The 23,630-nt window shown below is 33.9% G+C and overlaps 2 protein-coding genes across 11 annotated transcripts in view; both read right to left on the bottom strand.

Annotated features, from left to right (window-relative positions):
* Positions 1-28: 28 nt before the first annotated feature.
* LOC124532230 lies at positions 29-9,433 on the bottom strand. 2 transcript variants are annotated; one of them, XM_047107004.1, is made up of 9 exons: positions 6,497-6,565; positions 5,252-5,383; positions 3,917-4,060; positions 3,415-3,635; positions 2,799-3,329; positions 1,895-2,236; positions 1,574-1,814; positions 886-1,185; positions 29-642 (listed from the first exon to the last, which is right to left on the bottom strand). In XM_047107004.1, exons 2-9 carry the CDS (start codon positions 5,361-5,363, stop codon positions 278-280), a joined length of 2,256 nt encoding a protein of 751 aa, XP_046962960.1. In that variant the 5' UTR covers positions 5,364-5,383; positions 6,497-6,565; the 3' UTR covers positions 29-277. The 2 variants fall into 2 exon arrangements, with proteins under 2 accessions (XP_046962960.1, XP_046962959.1); XM_047107003.1 differs by lacking the exon at positions 6,497-6,565 and adding an exon at positions 9,297-9,433 and having other exon boundaries at positions 30-642.
* A 3,798-nt stretch (positions 9,434-13,231) lies between these two features.
* LOC124532530 overlaps positions 13,232-23,630 on the bottom strand; it is a 101,739-nt gene continuing 91,340 nt past the window's right edge. For 4 of the 9 annotated variants that reach the window (XM_047107464.1, XM_047107465.1, XM_047107466.1 and 1 more), the window contains 5 exons: positions 22,297-22,323; positions 20,780-20,911; positions 18,042-18,161; positions 17,682-17,737; positions 13,232-15,396 (listed from right to left, as the gene is read on the bottom strand). In XM_047107464.1, coding sequence (XP_046963420.1) covers positions 14,751-15,396; positions 17,682-17,737; positions 18,042-18,161; positions 20,780-20,911; positions 22,297-22,323 — 981 coding nt within the window. In that variant the 3' untranslated portion in view covers positions 13,232-14,750. The other 5 variants (XM_047107471.1, XM_047107472.1, XM_047107473.1 and 2 more) reach the window with 5 other exon arrangements.

Below are 23,630 nucleotides of genomic sequence, written 5' to 3'. Positions count from 1 at the left end.
CTAAATATAAAACATTATTTTTCTTACATATTCATTAAAAAGAATAAACAACTAACATATAAACACCTTTTATTAATAACATATAAAGACTAATATTAATATTTATCACATGTGGAGACATTAAACCACCTAAATAATAAGTCTCATTATAAGCGTATATGAAATTGGTTGGCATTCTCATTTCGAAATGCCATTAGCTTTTTAAAAGGCGCTCGTATCTGTCGCCTTTTATGATTAGAAATTCCGTATAATCTTGGCTGTTCCTTCACCAATAATTTCATTCTTCTGTGTCGTTCTTGCGAATCGGTGGGGGACTGACAGATACGGGGCGAGGAGGAATGAGAGTGCTACTAGTTCCCGGACTGCTTTCTATTTCTGTAGGGCGGCTTGTACTCGGGCCAGGTATTTCCTCTTGGGTAGGTTCCAAGTCTTCCTTGCTGGGTTTTTTGGGTGGTACGTATTCGAGAGGTAACTGGGCTTGAGCGGTTATCCTAGCGATTTCCTGATCTATTTTGCTGACGAGTTTTTCTACGACGACGGGCCAACGTTGTGCGGGGATCGCATGCGATGGTGAAAGACGCGCGTCGGTCATCACCGTCAGCCGAACGGTGTCCGCGTATTGCATCACCGTCAGTGACATGCCTGAAATGAGAAAAGGGAGCAATTTATATGAATCTGTCCAGGGTACTTACGTAGTGTTGTAAAGTATAGTAATAGTGAGCAGCTTCATAGCAAACCGTATAGTATGGGTATAAAGTACATTTTACAAGTGAGAGCGAGGTCGAGCCGAATGCAAAACCAAAACAAATTGTTGACAAAATAAGTGTGGAGACAGGACTTCTTTATTTAAATAAAAAATATATAAACTAAAACATATGGACTTACTTATATTTGCTTGCGGTGGTCGCCAGTATACGACGAAGTCCACCGTCTGTCCCCACAACGTCGTTCTTTGCCTCGTGTCTGCTGGGGTGTTAATCTCCGCATAGGAGACAGCATATTTCCGGGACAGGACGTTCATGGTGAGCCTCGCTATGGGCGAAGGCACGGACCTGGTGAGGGCGCCGCAGCGAGCCTGCGCGGCCCACGCCGCTGCCAGCGTGCCCTGTCGCTCGCACGCCTCCTGCACCACCGCGGCTATGCGGCGGGGGGTGGCGCCCACCGGCAGCGACAGGCAGATCATTCCTAGGTTATGATAAAATATGGTAAAATGGTCTCGCAGCAGTCACGCTTAAAATAAGAAGTCCGAATTTTGTTCCGTATTATGTGTTCGAATGTCTTTAATTTAATTGAGTATTTCAGTTAGGTTTGTTAAGGTAAATGTTTCTCAATAGGCCGATGCATATAAAATTTTAACAATTAATTAATTGTTAGCTTGTTTTTTTATAAATGTAAAATTATTTTATCCCATTTATTATGCGTCTTTTAAAACCACTACTACAGCCGATATACCATCGACTACCATTGGGGCAACGTGGTGGAGTAAGCTACTATAGTTCTCTTCATACAACAGTGGGACATTTACAGGATATAACTTTACTTTTTTAATAATATCAATGACTAGTGTGCATACCTCCAGTCTGTGACTTTTTATAATTCTTGCCATTGCCTTCAGCAAAAGTATAAAGAAAGTCTTCAGATGCAGCTCGTGCAGTTGTAAACACAGAGTCTGGAATATCGGTCTGTGTCTGTTCGAAGAATGAACGCAACGCTTCTGTGGCGGCAAACAGCGCGATATCCGTTGAGGACACGCCCAACGCCCGCGCCGCACGCTCCATGCCTGCGCGAGACACCGGCCGAGACCACGAAGTTACCTGATACACAAGAAATAATATATAGCAAACTTACACATACTGTTAAGGAGTAAATGCAAAATTTATATGTAGGATCAAACCTTTCTTCCACACAATGAAACAGTTTGCAACATATGTCGTTTCCCATCATCTGAACGGACAGTGTCGGTCCAGAAGTAAGCTGGTGCCTTGTATAACTCGGACATGGCTCTCAATGCTTCGCCTGTAGCCTTTACGCATAGTGTGCCTATGTCACCGTATCTCCATGTAAATGTGTTAGTTTTCTTCACTCGCCCTGTAGTCCTCAGATCGTTTATAGCAACAACCTCATCCCGAATCATTGTAGGGAGTTTCAAAAGCATTTGAGTTGCGGAATAAGTGGCTAGGAAAATCCTTTTTGGCCACTTACGTGGATCAATCGTGACCAGGGGTGATATCAATACCTACAAAATAAATTAAATAACTTAAAAATTTGATTATGTTATTTTGTAACTAGTATACCTTTTTTCTAGCGGTGCCGTTGATTTTATTAAATAATATTATGTTCTAAGTTAACCTAAATAATATAAATAACTTTTCCGGATAGTACAATACAAATCATTAAAATCTATAAATTGATGATGATGATAATATTGTCTAAAAGGTGCTACGGAACGGTGCTATTTAGTGGAATGTCTGACTTTTTATTAAAAGGGTCATAACACTAGTGGGCAATAAATAGTAATTGGACCATAAAAACATATAGGTAATAAATATACAATCAGTGGCGTAGCTAGATGAGGAAGGGCCCGGTGCATAGAAAAAGAATCGGGCCCTCACCCCCTTTCCTATCGCTCTTTAACTAATAATTGCCCTTTAAAATTATAGATACCAAATAAGAAATCTTGTGCGCAGAGTCGTGTTTTTTTCTAGCTACAGAAGTTTAAGGTTTAGTTTAGAGGGCCCCTGCACCTCCTAGCCCTACGATAGCTACGCCGCTGTTAATACATTGAGTGCAGCCCCTACCTTAGGAACAGTTAAGTCTCTTTTTCTACATTCCCGGTAAACAGCTGACAATAGAGCGGTCACTGTTGTCGGATTGTGATCTCTGTCGATGAACCTTTTTTTGGTTACTTCTCTCAAGGCGTTAGTCGCTGACATCATTACCATTCCTGCTACATGAAACACACCAGGCAAAGTTTTTAACGTTTCAGGACTCTCAGTGGGATCGTATTCACATATGAATTCATTCCAAATGTTTGATAAGCTCTCATTGACTTTCTCCCAAAGTTCCGGTATTGCCGATGGCGCGGGAAATAATTTCGCAAGTGGACTGCGCTGGTGATATTCTCTCTGTTCGATTACTCGATTTGCAGGCAACTGTTCTACTAATAAGAAATCGCCAATGTTAAGAGATTTTTTTCCGGTCAGTAATAAATGATGAACTCGAACTAAAATGTAATACTTTGGTTCAGCGGACACACAGGGAATAATGATATATTGCCAAGGCGGCTGTTCGTTTGGAAAATACTTTGATATTACGTCGCTGACATATTCCTGAAAATAAAAAGTAACTTCGGTGTTGTGAAATGTTTATAAAAATTAAATTCAGTGTTGTTAAATATTGTAGCTTGGTACTTACTTGAATATTGATATCAGACACTGGGCGTCCTCGATAGACACCATTCGATACAATAAAATGATTTTCTAGTCTAAAAGGCGCATTAGCATCCCAGGCATAGTTCCCCCAACTGGACACCAATAAGTGCCGGAGTCTGGGAAACATCAGCTCTCCCTGTTCATCTCGGCGGTCAATGACATGCTGAGTTATTTCCTGTTTTATATCATCGACATTGAGGGTACCTACAACATTTTTTGTTATAAATTTTTTTCTTAAATTGAAAAGTCATATAAAACATTAATTGTATTGTAACTTCAACGGTTTTCTCTTTAGATTGTGGTTTTATAATAACGACTAAATATTACAGATTATTGTATAAAAATATTTACATATATTCCAAGATTAATTTGCTCATTACTTAATGTCTTATTTATATAATCATTTTATTCGTTAATAAGCAATGAAAAATATGTTTAGCATCATATATTGATAGATTTATATAGAATATTTTGTTTTTCCTTGCCTTTTATACATAATAGTACATTTATTATGCCCTGGTTTCTATGCGTATCAAGGAGTGTTCGAACTGTATTGGTTCGGATGAACTCTAAGCTCGGATGTTTGCTTGACAGTAGTTTCAACCAAAAGTGATTGCTTATTCGAACAACTGAAACAAAACAATTAGAGTAGATTAGTACAGTATGACACAACTTAGATGTAGCATCGGAAAATGCAATGAAACCGATTACTGCCGATTCACATAACCAATAGAAAAGCTCCCTATCGCACTATTCGACGCTATTCGTCGCTATAGATTCTAGCATCAGTTCAACTATGTCGACATGTCAAATTGACGAATATATTAGGTCATATGATATTACAAGTTATTACGTTTGTGTAAAGATCATATTCACGTAAGAAATAAATGTTGATAATTTGAGATAGCGTACTTAATTCGGATTTGATCGGTTTTTACGAATTTTGCCTTTGCGACATCTAAGTTGTTTCGTACTATAAATAAATATGGCTTTATAAATTAATAGTTGTTGCTCGTGGCTTCGCCGGCATTTCAGGAATTGGTTTTCATGTGACAGGCAAAAAAGTAGTCTATGTGTATCTTAGAGTTCAAGTTTGTTTCATATCAAATTCCACCAAATTCGGTTCAGCGGATTGGCAGTTAAAGATATACAGACAGACAGAGTTACTTTCACATTTATAATATTAGAAGTATAGCTACTAGGTAAAAACTTTATTCATTCTATATAACGTTCGAGAAACAGAAATTGATCTCATGTTTTTGGTACATTATACATAATATCTGTTAATATAATCCGATAGATGTGTTTAATCTGTGACGTGAGTTACCAATGGTGTATGGGTTGCGCCATAACTGGTTGATTAAATGAGTTATTGAATAGTTTACGTAATAAAATAATTGTTAATAATATTAACTGTCTGTAGCTTGTGTAGGCATTTTGTAGTCGTCTTATCTTTAATTCATTTCGATAACATCTACCTAATAATATTATAGCGTTCATTGACCGATGACTTATCTGAATATAATTTTAAACATTTAATTGTTTTGATTCTGGATGTATCGGAAAAGTTGGAATCTTTATTTTGAAAATATGCAGATCTTTTTATTATTAATATCAATCGTGGGGCACTGGGCACGTGCCCAAAGTGGCTACTGGGAAAGTCGGATCTGCTACTTATTACCTACTAGTAAAAAAATTATAAAGTAGGCTAAGTTTCATCATAAAATAAAGATTGCTTGCTCCAGAGAGTGTTTTGAATTTTTTGTTTGTAAATATATACAGTTCATTAAATTTGTTTAGAAAATGATAAAAGCACATACCAACGTAAGATAAGGCTAGAGCGGGCAATGCAGAGAGCGCGATACAAAAGACGCAGTAAGTGTAGAGTTCCTCTCTGAGTCGTGTGCGCAAACCGCGCTGCTGTGTTGCCATCTCGCTTTAGTCCACATGCACTGCAACAATAAAAAAAATAAACATTTATGTATATCTTACGACTAAAACAACACTTACCATCTTAATCTATATTTTTTTTTATGTCGTTAATTGTCATAGATCCAAATTAAATACCTAAGCATCGTTTGTATCAATGAAGAGAACTCCAACACTTTATGCTGTATACAATCTCTCCGTCCGATTCCTACTTTTAACGAATCGTTATTGTACGTCAGTGACTGGATCGTTTTCATGAAACATATTGAGCTTTTAAAGCCATTTCTATATAATTTTAAGTCTACAGCAAAATTTCGAGCAAGGCTTTAAAAAATAAATAAACTGAGTTTCGCTTAGAGACTGAGATCTTAAATAGCTGGCTGTTTATTTGAAAATAAATTTTAAAAAAATAAACGACAACACAAAATCTGAAAATGTAACACAATTAGGCTGCAGTTCCAAACGCAATAATTGTTCGTAAACCAAATCTTTTATCAGTTACCTTCTCGTAATGCCTTGTTTACATCATCATAATTAGTGTTTATTAACTTTAGTGAAGTGATTATGAATCATCAGCGAATAACACAATATCACAAATACTAATATAATATGGAGATAATTTGTGTACACAAGAAAATAGAAAAGGACCCAAACGAAAGACAATCAATCATTTATGCAAATAATTGATAGTATTAGTAAATATTTAAATGCAATATGGGGTTTAACACTTATTACAGATATTTACTCTATTAATGTGTAATTATTGATTGTATAATTAAAATATTCCAATTGACTATTTGTAAGAATAAAATATAAATATTTAATTTTTACCTTCTAATCTTATTTCATTGTTTTACACTTCAATCAAATAAAAAATATTATACGAATGGTATAAATTCTAAGAAAGTTTGCATATAGATTAATTATAGGTCCTTTTTATTTTTGGAATATTTAAATAATGTTATATATTTAAAGCCTATTGGCACCAACGTTAGACAATTCTGTAGTACCTAAATTCACATTTTAAAGAAATACAAGAAATGTTATTTTTCTCCTTAAATTGATCTTCAGTTGTTTTAGAAGTAAGTTTAATAATATTATTAAATGTTTCATTTCACACAGCATAAGATACCTACGTTGTAATTTAGGTGCCAGAGAAATCGTTTTCTCGACTAAGACTCAAGTAGCAATACTTTCACTGAAAGTTTTCTGTCTGTAAATAAAAACTCCTATTTGAACGTTTAAAACAGTCATTTTCAAATTTAGTTTTTCTAACTAAATAGTTATATCTATCGTTATTTTGTTGGTTTGGATTTTCCGGTTTCCCGCTAAAACTGCAAATTCAATTGATATGCACTTAGTTTGATATAAGACTTTGTTAATTGGCCGAGATGGCCAGTGGTTAGAACGCGTGCATCTTAACCGATGATTGCGGGTTCAAACACAGGCAAGCACCGCTGAATATTTATGTGCTTAATTTGTGTTTATAAATCATCTCGTACTCGGCGGTGAAGGAAAACATCGCGAGGAAACCTGCATGTGTCTAATTTCATAGAAATTCTGCCACATGTGTATTCCACCAACCCGCATTGAAACAGCATGGTGGAATATGTTTTAATCCTTCTCCTTAAAGGAAGAGGAGGCCTTAGTCCAGCAGTGACAAATGTACAGGCTGTTGTTGTTGTTGTAGTATGTTAATATGTAACACTTGTTATATATGAGTTATATCTGACTTCGTCGGAGAAAAAATTGATGGCGAAGTGGTTTTAAAGCCAACGCTTCCAAAACAATACTATATACACAAAACTTTCCATCAGAGATTTTTAGGTCTCAAATAAGGTAACGACAATTACAAAACTAAAAGTACAGTATGTTTTGGCTAAAGAGAAATAATAAATAAAAAACAATAAATTAAAAACATAAGGAAATATGAAGGTCATTCAACTTATTTTGACTTCATTTTACATTATAATATTACATCACAGATAATATAATAAAGTTTATTGACTTTGTATACACTCTCGAACATCGATTAAAGTTTGCTTTAAAGCTACTTCGGTGCATTATATGCATCGCGCGGTATAACATCAGGCATAATGTGCTGAGATTTTCTTTCCAAACTTACATCTCTGGTACAAATTATAGAAAGTTTTGATAATTTAGGAAAACCGTTATAATTATTTCTTATTAGGATTCAAGAAATAGTCAAAGCTTAAGTCAATTCAGAATTTCCTTTTATCTTTGTTTTGTTTTTAAATTTATGTTTACCAATTTATTTCAATAAAAAACTCATTTTTATCTACGCAAAGCAGTTTACTCCGTAGTTATTTCTTCTTCTATGACATCCGTACAGAAAATTTACTTATCTACTATCTTTTAATGGAGGTAGGATTTGATACGAGTCGATCTGGGCAGATAACGACTAACTCATCATTTATTATATCACCAAGCGTTGACGTGATTTATTCAAAGGCAGTTTATTTTCTAAAGGTGAGTGAGTCAGTTTAAAACAGGCACAAAGGACATAGCATCTTAAGGTAACATTGCAAGGATGCTTAAACCAGAAACCATAATTGGCAACTAAGTTTTATCGAGTAGGATAGTAAAAAGGTTCAACACTAATGAGTATTGACTTGCTAACTGTCAGATGGACAGATTTGACATAGTATCCTGCTGTAAATATTTTTATCTTACACTATAACATATTTAATATTATGACAGTAACGCCATGAAACCATGAATATTTCGAGTATAAAGTCAATATTCGTTGCTAATTATGGGTCAAAGGTACACTAACAATGACGGTCAAATGAGCTCAGACGTACGGTTCGAGTTGACTTCCAATGCACATATCTCTGACCCTCGTGATAGTATTATCGTATACAGTGCCGTAGTTTCACCAACTACACGCCGATAGCATTGAACAATCAAACGAGTATCAAACGATGGTTATAAACGCTATACCTAGTCGTGTTGATAAGCACTCGAACTGGTAACCTTTAGCATTGTTTAATCTAATTATTGTCATTGGTTAATTCAAATGTTTATACCGCTTGCTTCATTTGTTTTTGATTTTTAATTTGTAACAAATGTCAGGTATTTAACGTTGCTGATGAGTTTTCGGAATATATAAAAATAAAAAATAAATCCTTTTACACCAATTACTCAATTACAGATTTATCCCATTCTGGCACCATTGATTTGAACTACGAATGACAAAGATAGCTTTGTTTCACCAATCATCACCTAAATAATATGTAAAGGTAAAGCAGTAGGTACCTAATGAAAACATTTCTAAAACGTATTTCCAAAATTATACTATAGAAGAAAAGTGTAGACATTTTATATATAAGTAACAACTGGGAATTACTAAACCAAAGTGTATATTTAATATTGCTATATGAGGTTATTATAATAGTAACGACTTCAGTATTTCTATACCCTAACATTTGCTAATTAAAGTCGAGTAATCGTAAAATATTTTTTGTTAGCAATTTGTTACACATATCCATATACTCTGTATAACTATGTATAGCTTATATTTCAGGCTCAACTGGTTTTTTGTTATGCGAAACAATTTAGGTAATACATAACGCAATATATGATTTACTGAACATTAAAATTTTATAATTTTAAATCGATTTCCACGGAACGCAACGATGTTATTATTTTATGACTACTGTGAAAAAAAGATTGTTCTGAAACCAACTCTGATGTTGAATGATTTGGACGAAAGATATTTTAAGAAATATTAAACTTAAATGCTAAGTAGAAAAAGGAAAAAGATCAAAAAAAAAGTCTTAACTGGAAATTTTTGTAAAAAAAATTGTACCTACCTTCAATATTTGTAATGAAGACGCAAAATCCAATTAATAGAATATTCGCTTCATTAAAAAACATATAAAATAATAATGATCATAAAATAAATTTACACACCTTTAACTCCGAGTGTAACACAATGCACGTATCGAATACACATAAATTTGTTGTGTCTAATCGGCGTGTAGCACAAACGCGCACCAGCGTCCAAGTGACCGGCGTCCAACCCGCGTAGCGTGCTTCCTCTGCTTATCGGCTTGTCCAAGGTTCAAGAACGAGAGTGAACATCAACAAGACGTCTGACGTTACGTTACGACAACTTTAAAACAGGCCTTAAGCGATTTCCACACATTGGATAATACAAAAGAGGTTTTATATAATATAAATATATTTTTAGCTTTTTAAATATTGTATAGGAAATTAGCATAAGTTTCTGGTCATTGAGGACTTATTCAGACAGTGATGACATTGCTATTTTATTATAATTTATTTATTTTAAAAGTCGAAAAAAAAAAAACGGTTTATTGTTCCTGGCAATTTGCAAAATTAAATAATAATATTTGAAATAATTTTTGAGGGCATACTAAAAGAGGTATATAGGTAGGTACATTGAAAAACTTCATCGTTTTCGCTCCAACGGCTTTGCAACAGAAATTACAGAAATATTATAATTGTTAATCATATTTCTCGTCCACACCTATCTATACTATGGTTATATTCGCTGGATAGCATTTCGGTATACCTACTTATTTTGTCTTATGTATTAAAACAGAAGAGGTTTTAGTTCAACGCTAATCGTATTACGTATATATTTTATATAATATAGTACGTAAAACTAGGTTAAAAGCTCAAGTGTTAATTATGTATTTTAATGCGGTAGGCTACTTCTATTATTATAACTTCTATAATAATATATTATATTTTATAAATCATATTTTAATAATCACCAAACAATAACTTTAATGAATCAAAATCATTGGTAAATTCTGCACAATCTCAGAAAAAATATCGTCTAATTTGCGTGATTAATAACTTTTATTTTTATTACTTATATCTAATATCTTAATAAAAAATAGCCCTAGTATATATGAGCCTTTAATGTATGAAGTTAGTGCTTAAAGTTATAATAACTTTTTATCTTCTTAATACTAAATTGACAATGAATTCATAAAATATAAATAATGTACTACTTTAAGACTTCATTTACTCTTACCGTCTTATATTTTATTTATTTGTGTGTGCGTGTCTGTGTGTGTGTAGGTACATAACACACAATACATATACTATAATTGTATTGTAAACATTGGGCTTATTTAATCAAACACAAATAACTACATTATAAGGCTATGTAAAACAGTCATCCTAATAAGTCGTCCTATACATATAATTTTAAAAAGGTACTTCATTTGTAGGGTTCCCAAAACTCGTCTGATTTTCAGCTGTTAGGCGACTCGAGACGAGACTTAAAAGAGAAAAAAGCTGTCTGGCGATCTCCATATTTATTAATATTAACATTAATAACTATTGTTATGATTTGATCCATAAAAAATAATTATTTGATTTTGACTTGAGTCTTTTTGAAAACTGTAACTTTGAGATTATCAACTTGCAGTTTCTCATCTGAGAATAGTTTCCTGCCTGTAATTTATTCCATCAAGTTACTCCAATGTAGATTGGTGGATCATGTGTAGGTTTCCTTGCGTTGTTTACGCTTCACTGTCGAGCACGAGACGAAATTTGAAGACAATTTCAGTGATGTTTGCCCGGGTTGAAACTCGCAATCTAAGATAATTTTCAAGTTAAGATTATTGTCTTCTCTCACTGGGCCGTCTCAGTAGCTACCTAGACTTATAATAGATTAATAATATTAACGTAAAAGTAAATCTGTGATTTCTCTTGCGCTCTTTTTATTATTCTATCAAAAATATTTTGATTACATGATTTAAACACATTTTTAGTTACTATTTTAACTTTGATACACAGGAGTTTTGAAACGTTATTAATTTATACCATAGTGAAATATATTAGTGGAAGCTACTTCTTTCCAACCGGGTGTCCAGCTCCTATATTTGGGATATAATAATTATAAATATAGTTAATAATCTCCGATTTCTGCTAAAAATAATTAAAAAATAACATTGAGCTGTTTATTTCTTTATTTAAAATAACGTCGATTCTGTACGACGCCATTACACCACAGCCTGAAGTCGAAGGTAACCAGTGCGTCCTACCCGACATGATAATACAATAACATTGGCATAATAAATAAAAAAGCTAGAACAATAGCCTGTAGGCTAGACCAATGTGTTACATACATACTTTAAATACGTCGGAGTTAATAATGACACTACATTCAATTAACATTAATGAAAGTGAAAAGAATGAAAATAAAATTAAAACAAAATTATTCTGTTGATGAGCGAAAGGAGGGCAAACTAATAAAACACTTTCGCGTAGATAATAATTAGCCTTATTATTACTAAGGATAAAAAAAATCTAAGTACGGGTAGTTGTGGATCTTATTATTGGTTATACTAAAATTTTGCGGCATGCAACCTCAAGATGAGATATCACGCGAAGAAACATTAAATATACCTACATATTGTTAGGAATATTTCTAACTAGTACATAAAACAAGTAATTGTCTCTAGAATTATGATAATATCGATATTGGTTTATCTAAATACCTATTTGTACGCCACCAGAGAACGGTCTTGGTGACGGCGAACGCACGCAGAACAGCATAATCACTTAGTTCGTTTATACTGCTCGCATACCGCTTGATAAGCCGTCACTCAGGATCACTTGGGCTATATGCATGTAGTGTAGATTTTGTATTCAAAACTGCATGTCAGTACAAAAATAAGTTCGTATCTAGACTATTAATAAAATTATAGAGACTAAGACATCTTTATATTACACATCCTATTAGTGGTGGCTATTAAGCATAATTATAGTCGTAACATACAACAAACAACAAGTTGAGAAAAGGCCCTGGAGCATAGAAAAAGAATCGGGCCGACACCTCCTCCCTTTTCCATCCCTCTTTAACTAATAATTACCCTTTAAAATTATAGATACCAAACATCTTGTGCGCAGGGTCGTGATTTTCTAGCTACAGAAGCTTTATGTTTAGTTTAGAGGGCCCATAAACTCCGAGGCCCTGGTGCACTGCACCTCCTGGCCCTATAATAGCAATGCCACTGCATAGCGTTGGGCCCATATGTAGCAATTAATCGATGAACAGACTATATAGACATAATCAATGTTTGTATTATAATCTTGTTACCAATAAATACAAATAAAAGAATACACGTACATTTCATAAACGGACACAACTCTTGTACTTTATTTATTTTAGTACAGATAGATGACATATTAATAGTGACAAAGGAAAATAAATATTGAAAGTCAAAAGTTCACAGATAATAACACTTTATCAGAAAGCTATCCCATTCTAAATAGGGATGTGTATTGTTGCTAATCGATTGATAAATAATCAAGCGTTGATTTATATAATTGGTTTTTTTTTACTTTGACTATTCATTTAAAAGAGATCATTTCGATTGATAAAATAGTTGGCTTTGTTACTGTGAAAGAGTATTTTTTTTTCCGGTGCGGAATTTGAGACTCGTGATCTACAGCTATACAGCCTAGCTAGTAAAGATTGAATTACGGCTTACGTCTAATGTTTTTTTTTTATCGTGAGGAAACCTACATGTGTTAAATTTCATATAAATTCTGTCACATGTGTATTCAACTAACCCGCATTGGAACAGCGTAGTGGAATAAGTTCCAAACCTTCTCCTCAAAGGGAGAGGAGCCCTTAGCCCAGCAGCGGGAAATTAACTGGCAGTTGTTGTTTGTTGTTGTTGTTGTTGTTGTTGTTGCTTTTTTTAAATTCCTTTTTATAATGCAATGAAGAAATTATAAAGTACAATAAGATATAAGTTAAACTAGAATCAGTTGAATCATTTGAAATCATATAAGATAGTAAATAAAATCTATTTTTACTTTAATTAATATTAGTTGTTGATATAAATAAAACAAAATTAAAATTAAAGTTTATTTATTGAAACAATTTTGATTTTTAAATTAATAGTAATATATTCTTTACTAAAGCTAGTGGGCTTTGACTTATATAACTAAGTAATAGGAGCGCAATATAATAAAGTAACGTAATAAATAGACGTAAGTAGCCATAAGTACACAAATTGTATGCGTATGCATGACGTCACAATACGATAACACTAGGTATCAATATAGGATGTTTTGTTTTACATTTCACTGGGTCGCCACTGACCAGAGCTCAAATATTACCGATCGTCCACTCGATGCTAAGAACGAGAAAGCAATGTTATATATTCCGCTAACGATATTTTATTAACGCTTATTATAATGCATTAAAACTTTATTGATTTTAAATATAAATTACATACACTGGACGATGAGTATAATAATTGTTATGCATTAAAATAATCAGCATTTCGGTACACGTTCTGGCAGCTTTGTGAAATATTTTAAATACAATATAAAAGAGTTGTAATTAAATCAATTCAAGGATATTAAAGTTATTCATAGTCCTTCATGAGTCCATTCTCTTCCGTTATTAAAATCAGCAACAAAGTCAAATAAATGATATAATAATTCAATTACATTTACTATCAATTTTTCACGTATTTTATATCATGGAAGTAGAACCATGTCATTCGAGCTTTGGTTAGTTAACTAAACGGTATAATATTACATTTTATGGAAGATTACACATTTCTATATTCAAAACACTTAAATACATTTAACATTAAAATCGATTAGACAAATGCTTTTAAAATGACATCGGGGATGTAAAATGCATTCCAAGCGTGTATATTTGTACCCATATGATACCTGACTATTCCTGCCTATTTCACATTTCATAAAAACGAATTTAACTGAAGAAATATTCGACAATTTATATATAAAATGATATATATCTCGTACATAATAGGAGGTATGACATTAACCAAAGGTGTAGTTCTTACAGCCACTCTTATCACATATTACAGCGTTAACTACTAGTCTGTCTACAATAGAAAATCTAAAGATAACATTTCATCGCTTGTATACAAATTTTGTAAATGATAATCTACAAAATAGCTCCCGGTTCGAGTTTAACTAACTGTAATGTACAGCAGGGGTCAAATAGTATGTATAAAATAAATTGCGCAAAGCAATCGGCTGAGAAACGTAACATACGTCGCATTTCATGTCAAATATCGGAAAAAAAGTATAATATTCACATTGAATAAGATTAATTTCATACGTGTCGATTATAATTTGGCATTCAAATGATAAATCTTAATTTAAGCCTCGCGAGGATTATAAATGCGAACAAGCCTTGATTGCGACGAGAAAAGATGGCACAATGACGAGAACTGCTCCCAGGCTCGAGACCATCGTGTCGGAAACTTGAGAATGTCACGCGAGTTAACATCAAACATCACATTTATAAATCACCTTGTTTGGAATGATACATTGCTCTGCAATAGCTCCCGTCGATCTCCGGACCCATTAAAGTTCCAAAGCCTTTCCTTATATCGCACTCGCTCTGATTTGCTTCGGGGAAACGTATTTCTGCTCGATAGACCTCCGCGGTATCCCGCTGATCTTTTTTGGGGAACATCCGTTGTAGTTAATAGAGGAAGGAAGAGATTTATATCCCCCATCTGAGCTGTAATCTGTATCTGTCGACTGACCATTCAGACTGGGACTGTGTCTGTTGCCGTTGACGCTTTCCTTGCTACTTATCCTCCCATTGTACAAGTCCCCATATGACGTGTGGTGTTTGATGGTAGTTTCTTCGATGACAGCCGCCTTGGCTAGCAATGGCTCAGTCGATAGATAGTGCTGATTGTGGAAGTTCTCTATGGACCGAGATCGAGACGAATAGAGGCTTCTTCGTTCCGATTTCTCGCCGACAGACGAGTCCCTCTTGACGTACCTCCTGTTTTCGGTGTTAGTCGCCAAGGCTTGAAGGTATTTAGATCCCACTCGACTATTTGACTTAAGCTGAACCGAGTCCGTTCGTTTGTCTGTCAGTCTGTTGTCGTCATTGTTGAGTCCGTTCACTTTCCTCGCACCGCACTGACATTTCACGGTCCCGTTGGTGACAGGCCTCTTTGTCTTTTGTGCATCACTGTACGACGGCAGCTTCCTTCCACTAGCTTGTTCATTCCAACTGTGCATACAAAATATTCGTATTAAGACACATAGTAATTAGTATAACGGCATATAAAAAACAATTAAACACAAAGAGGTTTTTTTTTTAAAAAACATTACTCTGATTATTTACATATTTTATAAAATATTTACAAAAACATGTTATGAGGTCAATGTCTTTGTATTTCAAGTGACGCTAATTGTGAATACGAAAATTTTACAGACAAACGGACTCGCAAGCATCAAGCTTCCGTTCCAGTAAACTTCAAGCCTTTGATTATTTGTATGCCTAGATAGATCGTCAAAGCTGAGAACGCTTTGAAGAAAATAGTGGCTAACAGTTGGCCACTAAGCACACTCACACTAACAAAATGGTATAATGCTTTGCGATTATCAGGCGCAGCTGGTAAGCACACCAAAATAATAAAATTAGTCCGTTTGTTTTAGTTCTTTTAGTGCGCACGATCTAGATATATAAATAAAAAATCAGTGCTTCGAGAGTTATTTTGTCAATTTGACAGCTCACCTTTAGGTTCTGTTGTGGCAGCGTGTAACACAGAGACAGTGTTCATAATCAAGGTAGGTTACGGATTAGATTCAATGTGAATAACAACAAAAACACAGTCACACAACTACTGACAAATCAAAAAAGTCGTTTCCAAAACATTATGAGTGTTTATTATGGCGTCTGTGGTTAGTAACAATGTATATGTGTCATATTGTGCGTTTATATAAATACATATTTTGTATATCATTTAAAAAACCTATGTACTTGTATATAAGACATTATATATTTTTAAAATGCATAATTTTATAAGCGTATTTTTTGCAAGGCCGGTTTCACATTATCCTTAATTAATCGTATTTAATATCATATTATATATGTATATATAAATAGCTTTCAGGATAATAAAATTACAATTTAATTCAATCGATTCAAAAATATACTTTTAGCAGAGAATATTTGTACCGTTTTGAAGTCTGCACTGACTGCATATTGATGTATAGTCAGAGTAAGAAAACCTTCGTCAGTTTCAAATTAATTCCTCTATATCAAGTCTTAAACTCTTAGCACCTTTTGAATCTAAACATCAAATCATTGCGACGCAATATGTTATTCTCGATCGGTAAAGCAGATAATCGCTCATACTGAGCACACGAAATAGATCTTTTCATACTCCGACTGTACCTATTTACACGTACTAAGTATTGTTTTTGATCATGTTTTACTCTATTTTAATATTTTATGTGTTTTGGTTTGTATTTATTTTATTATTATCTACTTTGTATTGTGGTGTGTTTACAAATAAACTCTAGTAATATTTTATTCTATTTAAATATGTGTGTAAGAATTTCGTTTGATTATGTATACACGGTGTCACTGTTTATGCGTGTTAAGGTTAGTATATAGTCAGTTAAGATATCTGTAACAATATTCATCAATGTCTTTTTCAGTAATAATTTCTTCAGTTCTTTGGTACAAGAGATGCAACAAGCAGAGCACATTGACAGAGCACAAGAGGCAGAGAGCGAGCAAGCAGTCGATCCACGCTACCTGATCCGACGGACGAACCCTCGTACCACCCAAGTGGAAACTGGTCCGATAATATCCAATAATTTCGAGTTTATCGAATTAAAAGCAGCATGTGAGGAAATTAGAACAGCGTGATTATACAAATGAACGAGGGGACCACATGATATAATTTAGAACAAAGGAAACACATAGAGACGCAATGTAACACAGACTATTGATGTAAAACAAAAAAAATAATTTACTTAAAGGAGGTTGTATATGTTCTTGGATTTAAAAATAAAATTTATGTTTAAAAAAATATTTAAATTCGTAATGATTATTAAAACAAAATACCCGTGAAATATGGCGATAATGTAAGCGTTATTCTACACATAGATGTCGGTGAAAAGGTCATTTTTTTATTCATATAATTACTGAAAGCAATGGTCCATTGTGACGTTCTTATATTAGCAACGAGACGGCATACTTCAGAACCCGTGAATTGAACAAGTGAATTGCATTGCCTCTTATATTGCGATATGCTATTATATGTTGGGATATATGTAACGTAAAAGATGGTAAATGATGTATGCAACGAGTGTAACAGAGATTTGAGTGAATGTATCGAAGCGGCGTATAACCTAAAACAACAAAACAAAACACTAATGGTGGACGTGTAAAACAAAACAATTACTAAAATCATAATTCATAAGGCATTCATATATACCATTATTACTGTGGAGGACATAGTGAATCTAGTACTTCAAATATATGAAGGATAATTATGTTACCTCACTAATCCGGAATTTTCAGAACTCGTTAGCGTGGTGCCGATTGCTGGCCGCAACTGAAAAAAAACATACATTTTTATTTAAATTTATGCTGATTAAAATATACGTTACTTCAAATATCATTCTTAATTTCAAATAAATTTTATACATATGGTTTGTTTAAGCACGAAAAATAAAAAAAAAAATCTATAAAACATAGCCAAAAAATTTTAAGGCTCTTTGCAATGAGATTGTCTATGGATGTAGAAAATATTGCAACTACATATAACTAAGAGACTATTTAAGTTTTAGCGTATGGCTTAGCAGGTTAGAAAATCACAGGATGAATTTATTTCAAGCTAAACTAGAATAAGCCTTTACCCTGTCAGTCTGCGTAGCAACATTGCAGGTATCGTCGACTCGCGGCTCGTGGCTCTCTGCCATGCGCAGCATCTGCTGCTGCAGCACCCGCACCAGACGATCGCGTTCCTCTAATTGACCCTGTGAAACAATTCATTACAGCTTTTTAATTTGGTGTATCATCATTTGAAATTGTAGGTTTCATGAAAATTTATTCTGTATTTGCTTCAACGACCAATACACACCGATAAAACAATGGAAAATATAAAAACAACAAACGGTAAGACTGCGGCCACGTACTTGTAGACATATCCAATAATGTTGCGAAATAAGCAGTTGGAATAAATAAGTTGGACATGTAATGCGGATTAATGAGGAACATATGGTAAGGAAGGCCTTGAGCATGGATGTGAACGGTAGAGGAAGACCAAGGAAACGATGGATGGATTGTGTGAAAGACGATATGGTTAGAAATAATGTTACTTGTGAGATGACGTCAGACCGAGAAGTATGGAAGCAGAAGACACGCTGCGCCGACCCCAAATAAAATTGGGATAAGGGCAGGAGGACGATGATGATGATGTTGCGAAATAAGCAGAGCAGAGTGGAAAACATGTGTTTGCTCGTATCATTTTCAATATTTTTTCACATGCCCGTGCCTTTAGCTTAAGATACACGATACGTCCGCGGAGATTAAGATTATTTGAAAAAATCTGTCGATAAAAAACTTCCTGGTGCAGTAATTAACACTAATTTAATATCTAGCACATCGAAATATCGAACTAAGCCTTTTTATAACCATGTAGCTACTCTATAGTTTTTGTCTTAATCTTATTAAATGTATAATTAAGGACACAGATAATCTTGCCACGGATACTTTTTGTTGTTTAGTTAATTGATGGTCGACGTTAGGATGTTGTCTGTATAAGAAGACAATTAGGATACTCGCACGTGAAGCGTATTTTTGTCTTGTCGTATTTTCGAATTCTAAATTCAAAATCGTTGTTTTTTTTATTTTACTGCCAATAGACAAGTCGTATGTGTAAGTCTAACCATGGAGGTCGTAATAGTAATAATTGATAATTATAGATATAAAAAGTTAACTAAAATTCACTCTATTTATTCTGTGGTATATATTTAAAAAGTTGACATCGTTTGTGTTTGGGGCGTGGAGCTCGATTAAAGTTGATTGACGGCTAATTGCCTCGCCCTAATTAATGCTTTAAGTTAAGCTTATTCGAAAAAAAAAATCATCTAAATATAATTACTTAGTATTACGAATGTCCGTTGATTAAAAAAATATATTGTTAATTAGAAATATTCATTTTAATAATTATAACATTTCAATACAAGCTAAAATTCACGACGTATTTTTAAATTAACAAATTCTTTACCCAACTTAGTATTTTTGTTAATTTTTAATTTTTATCTCCAGTCGAGTCAAACTTTAAAAATAGTTTATTGAACTTCATAAAAGTGGGTATTTTTAACCGACTTCAAAAAAAGGAGGAGGTTCTCAATTCGTCGGGGCCTTTTTTTTTTTTTTTATTTTTTATGTATGTTATGTTTCTTCGAATTACTCGAAGATGGCTGGGCCGATTTTGACAATTCTTTTTTTGTTTGAAAGGGCATGTTTTACAGGTGGTCCCATTGTCAGGAGATCAGGATCTGATGATGGGATCCTGGAGAAATCGAGGGAACTCCTCAAATTTTATAGGCACACCTATAGTGATTTCGGTTTTATTCAAAGTGCCTTGGTCATATGCTCACGAAAAGTGACATTTGATGAAGTGGAACTGATGATGAAGCCCACAACTGGTAATCAGAACCTATTAGTAAGTAACTATTTTACGGGTTTAGTTCTATTTCTTTAAGATAGTCGTCAAGCAATTGATGTTAGTAAACATGCCTATGATGAAGTCTAGCTGATGGTGGACTACCAGGAGAACTCCTCAATGATTAACGGCATTGCATCGGGAAAAATGGTATTGTCTAATTGGCGATGAGCAGTTAACATTAGGCTATTGTAATTTAGGTAACGCTTAATTTGAGTTGCAGTCCACATCGTATTGAAACGGCGTTGAGTTATGTTTAGAGTCGAAAGCCGAAATGTACTGAGTATAATAAAGTGAATGATAAACACTACCAATTGTAATTATAAATAACAAAACAACACTGAAAAGCAGTAAATAAATTTTTATAAATAAAAAAAAACCGCCTTCAAAAATGAACTAAAAAGAAAATAAATAAAATTTTAACAAAATGAAAAACCGACTTCAAACAAAACACTATTTTAAAACAAATGAATATGCACGAAAAAGTAATAAAAATAATTGCGTATTCAACATATTTTTTAGAGTCTTCCTAAGTTAAATGAAATGAAAAATATTAGACTACTTAAAAGTCGATTAACGATTATATCATGTAGTTATAGTTATTGGTATATTTGGAGCCGGTGTCAGCCACGGTGCCCTTGCCCCAACAATCAAAAGAAAGAAGTGATACGAGCCCCTTGATTGATCCAGTATATTATTGTGTAAAAGGTAGTTTGTAAAAAACATATTTGTTAAAGTATTCTCGTATTGTTTTTTGATAGATATACTGTAGGGTTTTATTGTCCTTGTCACTTCTAAACCACTGATAGACTTCCTGAGTGCTTATTTGTGTTCTTATTTTTTTCTCTAATAACAAATTGTACCTACTAGTTTGAAGCCAGGGCGGGGCATTAGTATCGTTTTATAATTATGCTAATTACTAACCTGCAAGTAGACTATCTGTCGGCGCATTTCGGCGCAGGCGTCGGGGTGCAGCGGCGACGCGGGGGGGCGGCGCCCGTTGCCGCGCGCGGGGCTCTCCGCGCACGCCGCTAGCAACGGGTCGAGAGTTTCACTCTGTAAGGGTCAATTATAACATCTCTAAATTAAGTATGAAAGCATTATATTGTTAATAGTAATATTAAGGAAATAATATGAATACTTCACCACCAACCCGCATTGGAACAGCGTGGTGGAGTGGAATATGTTGCAAACCTTCTCCTCAAAGGGAGAGGACGCCTTTAGCCTAACAGTGGGAATTTACAGGCTGTTGTTGTTGTTGTTGTTGTTGTTGTATGAATACTTCGATACAGCATTAAACAGAAATTGAAAAAAAAAAATTGATTCGAAATTAGAAATCGAAATGGCACACTGCTTAGAATATGTGAATAGTCCAAGGTCGCAGGTACAGATTATGCTAAGATAAACATCGTGGGAATACATCAAATAAAATTCAATTGCAATTAAATTACTGATTCGTGCGTTAAAGTTAATTTAAATTTTGTAAATAGTCTAGATGAGCAAACAAATTAGAAACAGCGATACCGACCGTGAAAGTAGCCATGATATTTTTTTTATTTAATTAGAAACATGATAATGTTTGCGTTTTCAATTGCCATGCGTGGAAACTTGCGCCAGTAGGATCTCTAAATGCGGTTATTAAGGTCGATTACACGCAAATAGATCGACTTATTAGTAAAGTGGCTTGCTATAAATTCTGTGTAACAAGTTGCCGTACTAAAGAGGATGTATACTTTTTATTTTATTTAAAAAAAAAAGGTATGGCCACGTATAAAAACAAGTTATCTTAGCAATACTGTATTTTGTAAATACAATTTTTATGCATTAATAGTTAGTTATGTTTATTTCAAATTTCGAATCGATAAAATCGTGTTAAGAAAGTTAATCACTATATGTAGGTAATCGTATATAATATTAGCGTGACCCACTCACGAAATCCGATATACTCGCACCTACACAGAGTAAGAAGCCAGCGAGTGCCCATAATCTTGTAAAACTTATGCAGTAGGTTACTTATATCGTATATGAATAAAGTATAAATGTATGTCCCCAGTCATACATATTTGCGAGACAAAAACAAAGAAGGAGTGCGTGTTTAAGTGGAGTTTGCGCAACAAAGCTGTACTCACTACGCTTCGAGGACTACTTTTAAAGTGTATTTCAGATACTACCTAACACAGATCTTTCATTTCTTTTCTCGTTGCGATAACTCTGATATCATAACTTTGTACACCCTATTCGAATCGCACAGTTGTAAAGACAAACAAACATTACAAACAGTAATACTATTTTACTTACTAAATTCTGGGAAAAATCCCTAATGAATGTCATACAATCAAGATGTCAACCAAAAATATCAAGTCATTTTCATGTCGAAGTTTGTCTTCACCCCCGTGCGGTTGAAACAGGCTACGTATGCTCATGCTCAACAGGCTACTTACACTCATCGAATGATGCTCCTCCCCGGGCTGCGATGAGATCGGCAATCAAGGCAATGCAACGAAAACATAAAACATTTACAACAAAAGAAAATGTGCTTAACAGGCAACGAAACAGACTTCGTAGTTAGCTGTTACGTTAAAGTGCAATAAGTAAAAGGCAAATTATATTTGACATTTGTTAAGAAAAATAAATAATTGGTTATTTAATAAAATCGATTAAATTGAAAACATTCAAAATTAAAATGTATTTGCAAGTAAGTTTTATTAAAAAAAACAACGTTAAAAGCATTATGATGAAACATGAATATTATTTACGTTTAAACTAAGAACTATAATTGAGTATAGTACCGCATTACTTAGATGTAGCATCGGCGAATTCAATAAAACCGATTACTGCCGATTTATACAACCAATAGAAATAGGTCTCTTTATCGCTATTCGACGCTATTCGCCGCTATAGATTTTGCTCGCGTCATTTCAACCCGAGAAAGCAAGTGCATGTAAATCGACGTGCCAAATTGACGAATAAATTAGGTCATATGATATTATAATTCATTATGTTTGTGTAAAGATCATATTCACATAAGATATAAATATTGACAATTTCGTATTTAATTCGAATGTGATCGGTATTACGCATTTTGCCGATGCTATATCTAAGTTGTGTCATACTATACTATACTTAATTGTCAAAAAGGGGCATGCTAATGATTTACTTGTAAACGAAGCAGCCGAGCACGATTCTAATGTTCAAAACGTTAGAATCGTGCTCAATCAACAGACCATACCGTATGCAGAAACTTACATACTGAGTGACAAATTCGTTTGTAGAAAAGAAACTAAATGAGTCGTCAGTTCGAGTTCCTGAGACTGGTTTCACACGCCATTGTTTTGTATGTTTATTTTATACAAGTCTTTTACGTAGTAATGGTTCATAATATTGTATACAACTATTTATAGTTTGTTGTTTTAGTTGGGAGTAGTTAACGGAATTATCAAGTGAACCAAACAAGCTTTTAACGTTCGCGTTACGCATGGTTAAATTACAAAGACTACTTAGGGTTTACGTATAAAAACTGTAGCTGTTTATTTTATAAACGTTATCAAAAGTTACTCGGTATGAAAATATATTTTTATACTTGTTTAACAAAGAATATTGATATAAACACATTCTACGTAGCCGTGTGAATCTAGCCTAAATGATAGTTCTGCAGGTTTCTACATAAGGATCATTATCTCGATCTTTATGTAGTAACCTGCTGGACTATTGAGGTTAAGGCATTTTTTTGATATTTTGTCCGTAACTACAAATTGGGTAACTCTTTTTTCAAATT

This window comes from Vanessa cardui, chromosome 9 (genome assembly GCF_905220365.1).
Source record: "Vanessa cardui chromosome 9, ilVanCard2.1, whole genome shotgun sequence".
NCBI lineage: Eukaryota > Metazoa > Arthropoda > Insecta > Lepidoptera > Nymphalidae > Vanessa > Vanessa cardui.
Note: the sequence above shows the minus strand (reverse complement) of the source record. Positions and strands in the feature narration are given on the sequence as shown.

What these genes read in the sequence shown, in the direction of transcription:
- LOC124532230 (XM_047107003.1), bottom strand. Translation starts at nt 5,363, where the DNA reads ATGGCAACACAGCAGCGCGGTTTGCGCACACGACTCAGAGAGGAACTC. An exon ending in TGTCTGATATCAATATTCAA is followed by an intron (nt 3,330 to 3,414) that starts GTAAGTACCAAG and finishes TTTTATTTTCAG; the next exon opens with GAATATGTCAGCGACGTAAT. An exon ending in GAGACTTAACTGTTCCTAAG is followed by an intron (nt 2,237 to 2,798) that starts GTAGGGGCTGCA and finishes TTTATTTTGTAG; the next exon opens with GTATTGATATCACCCCTGGT.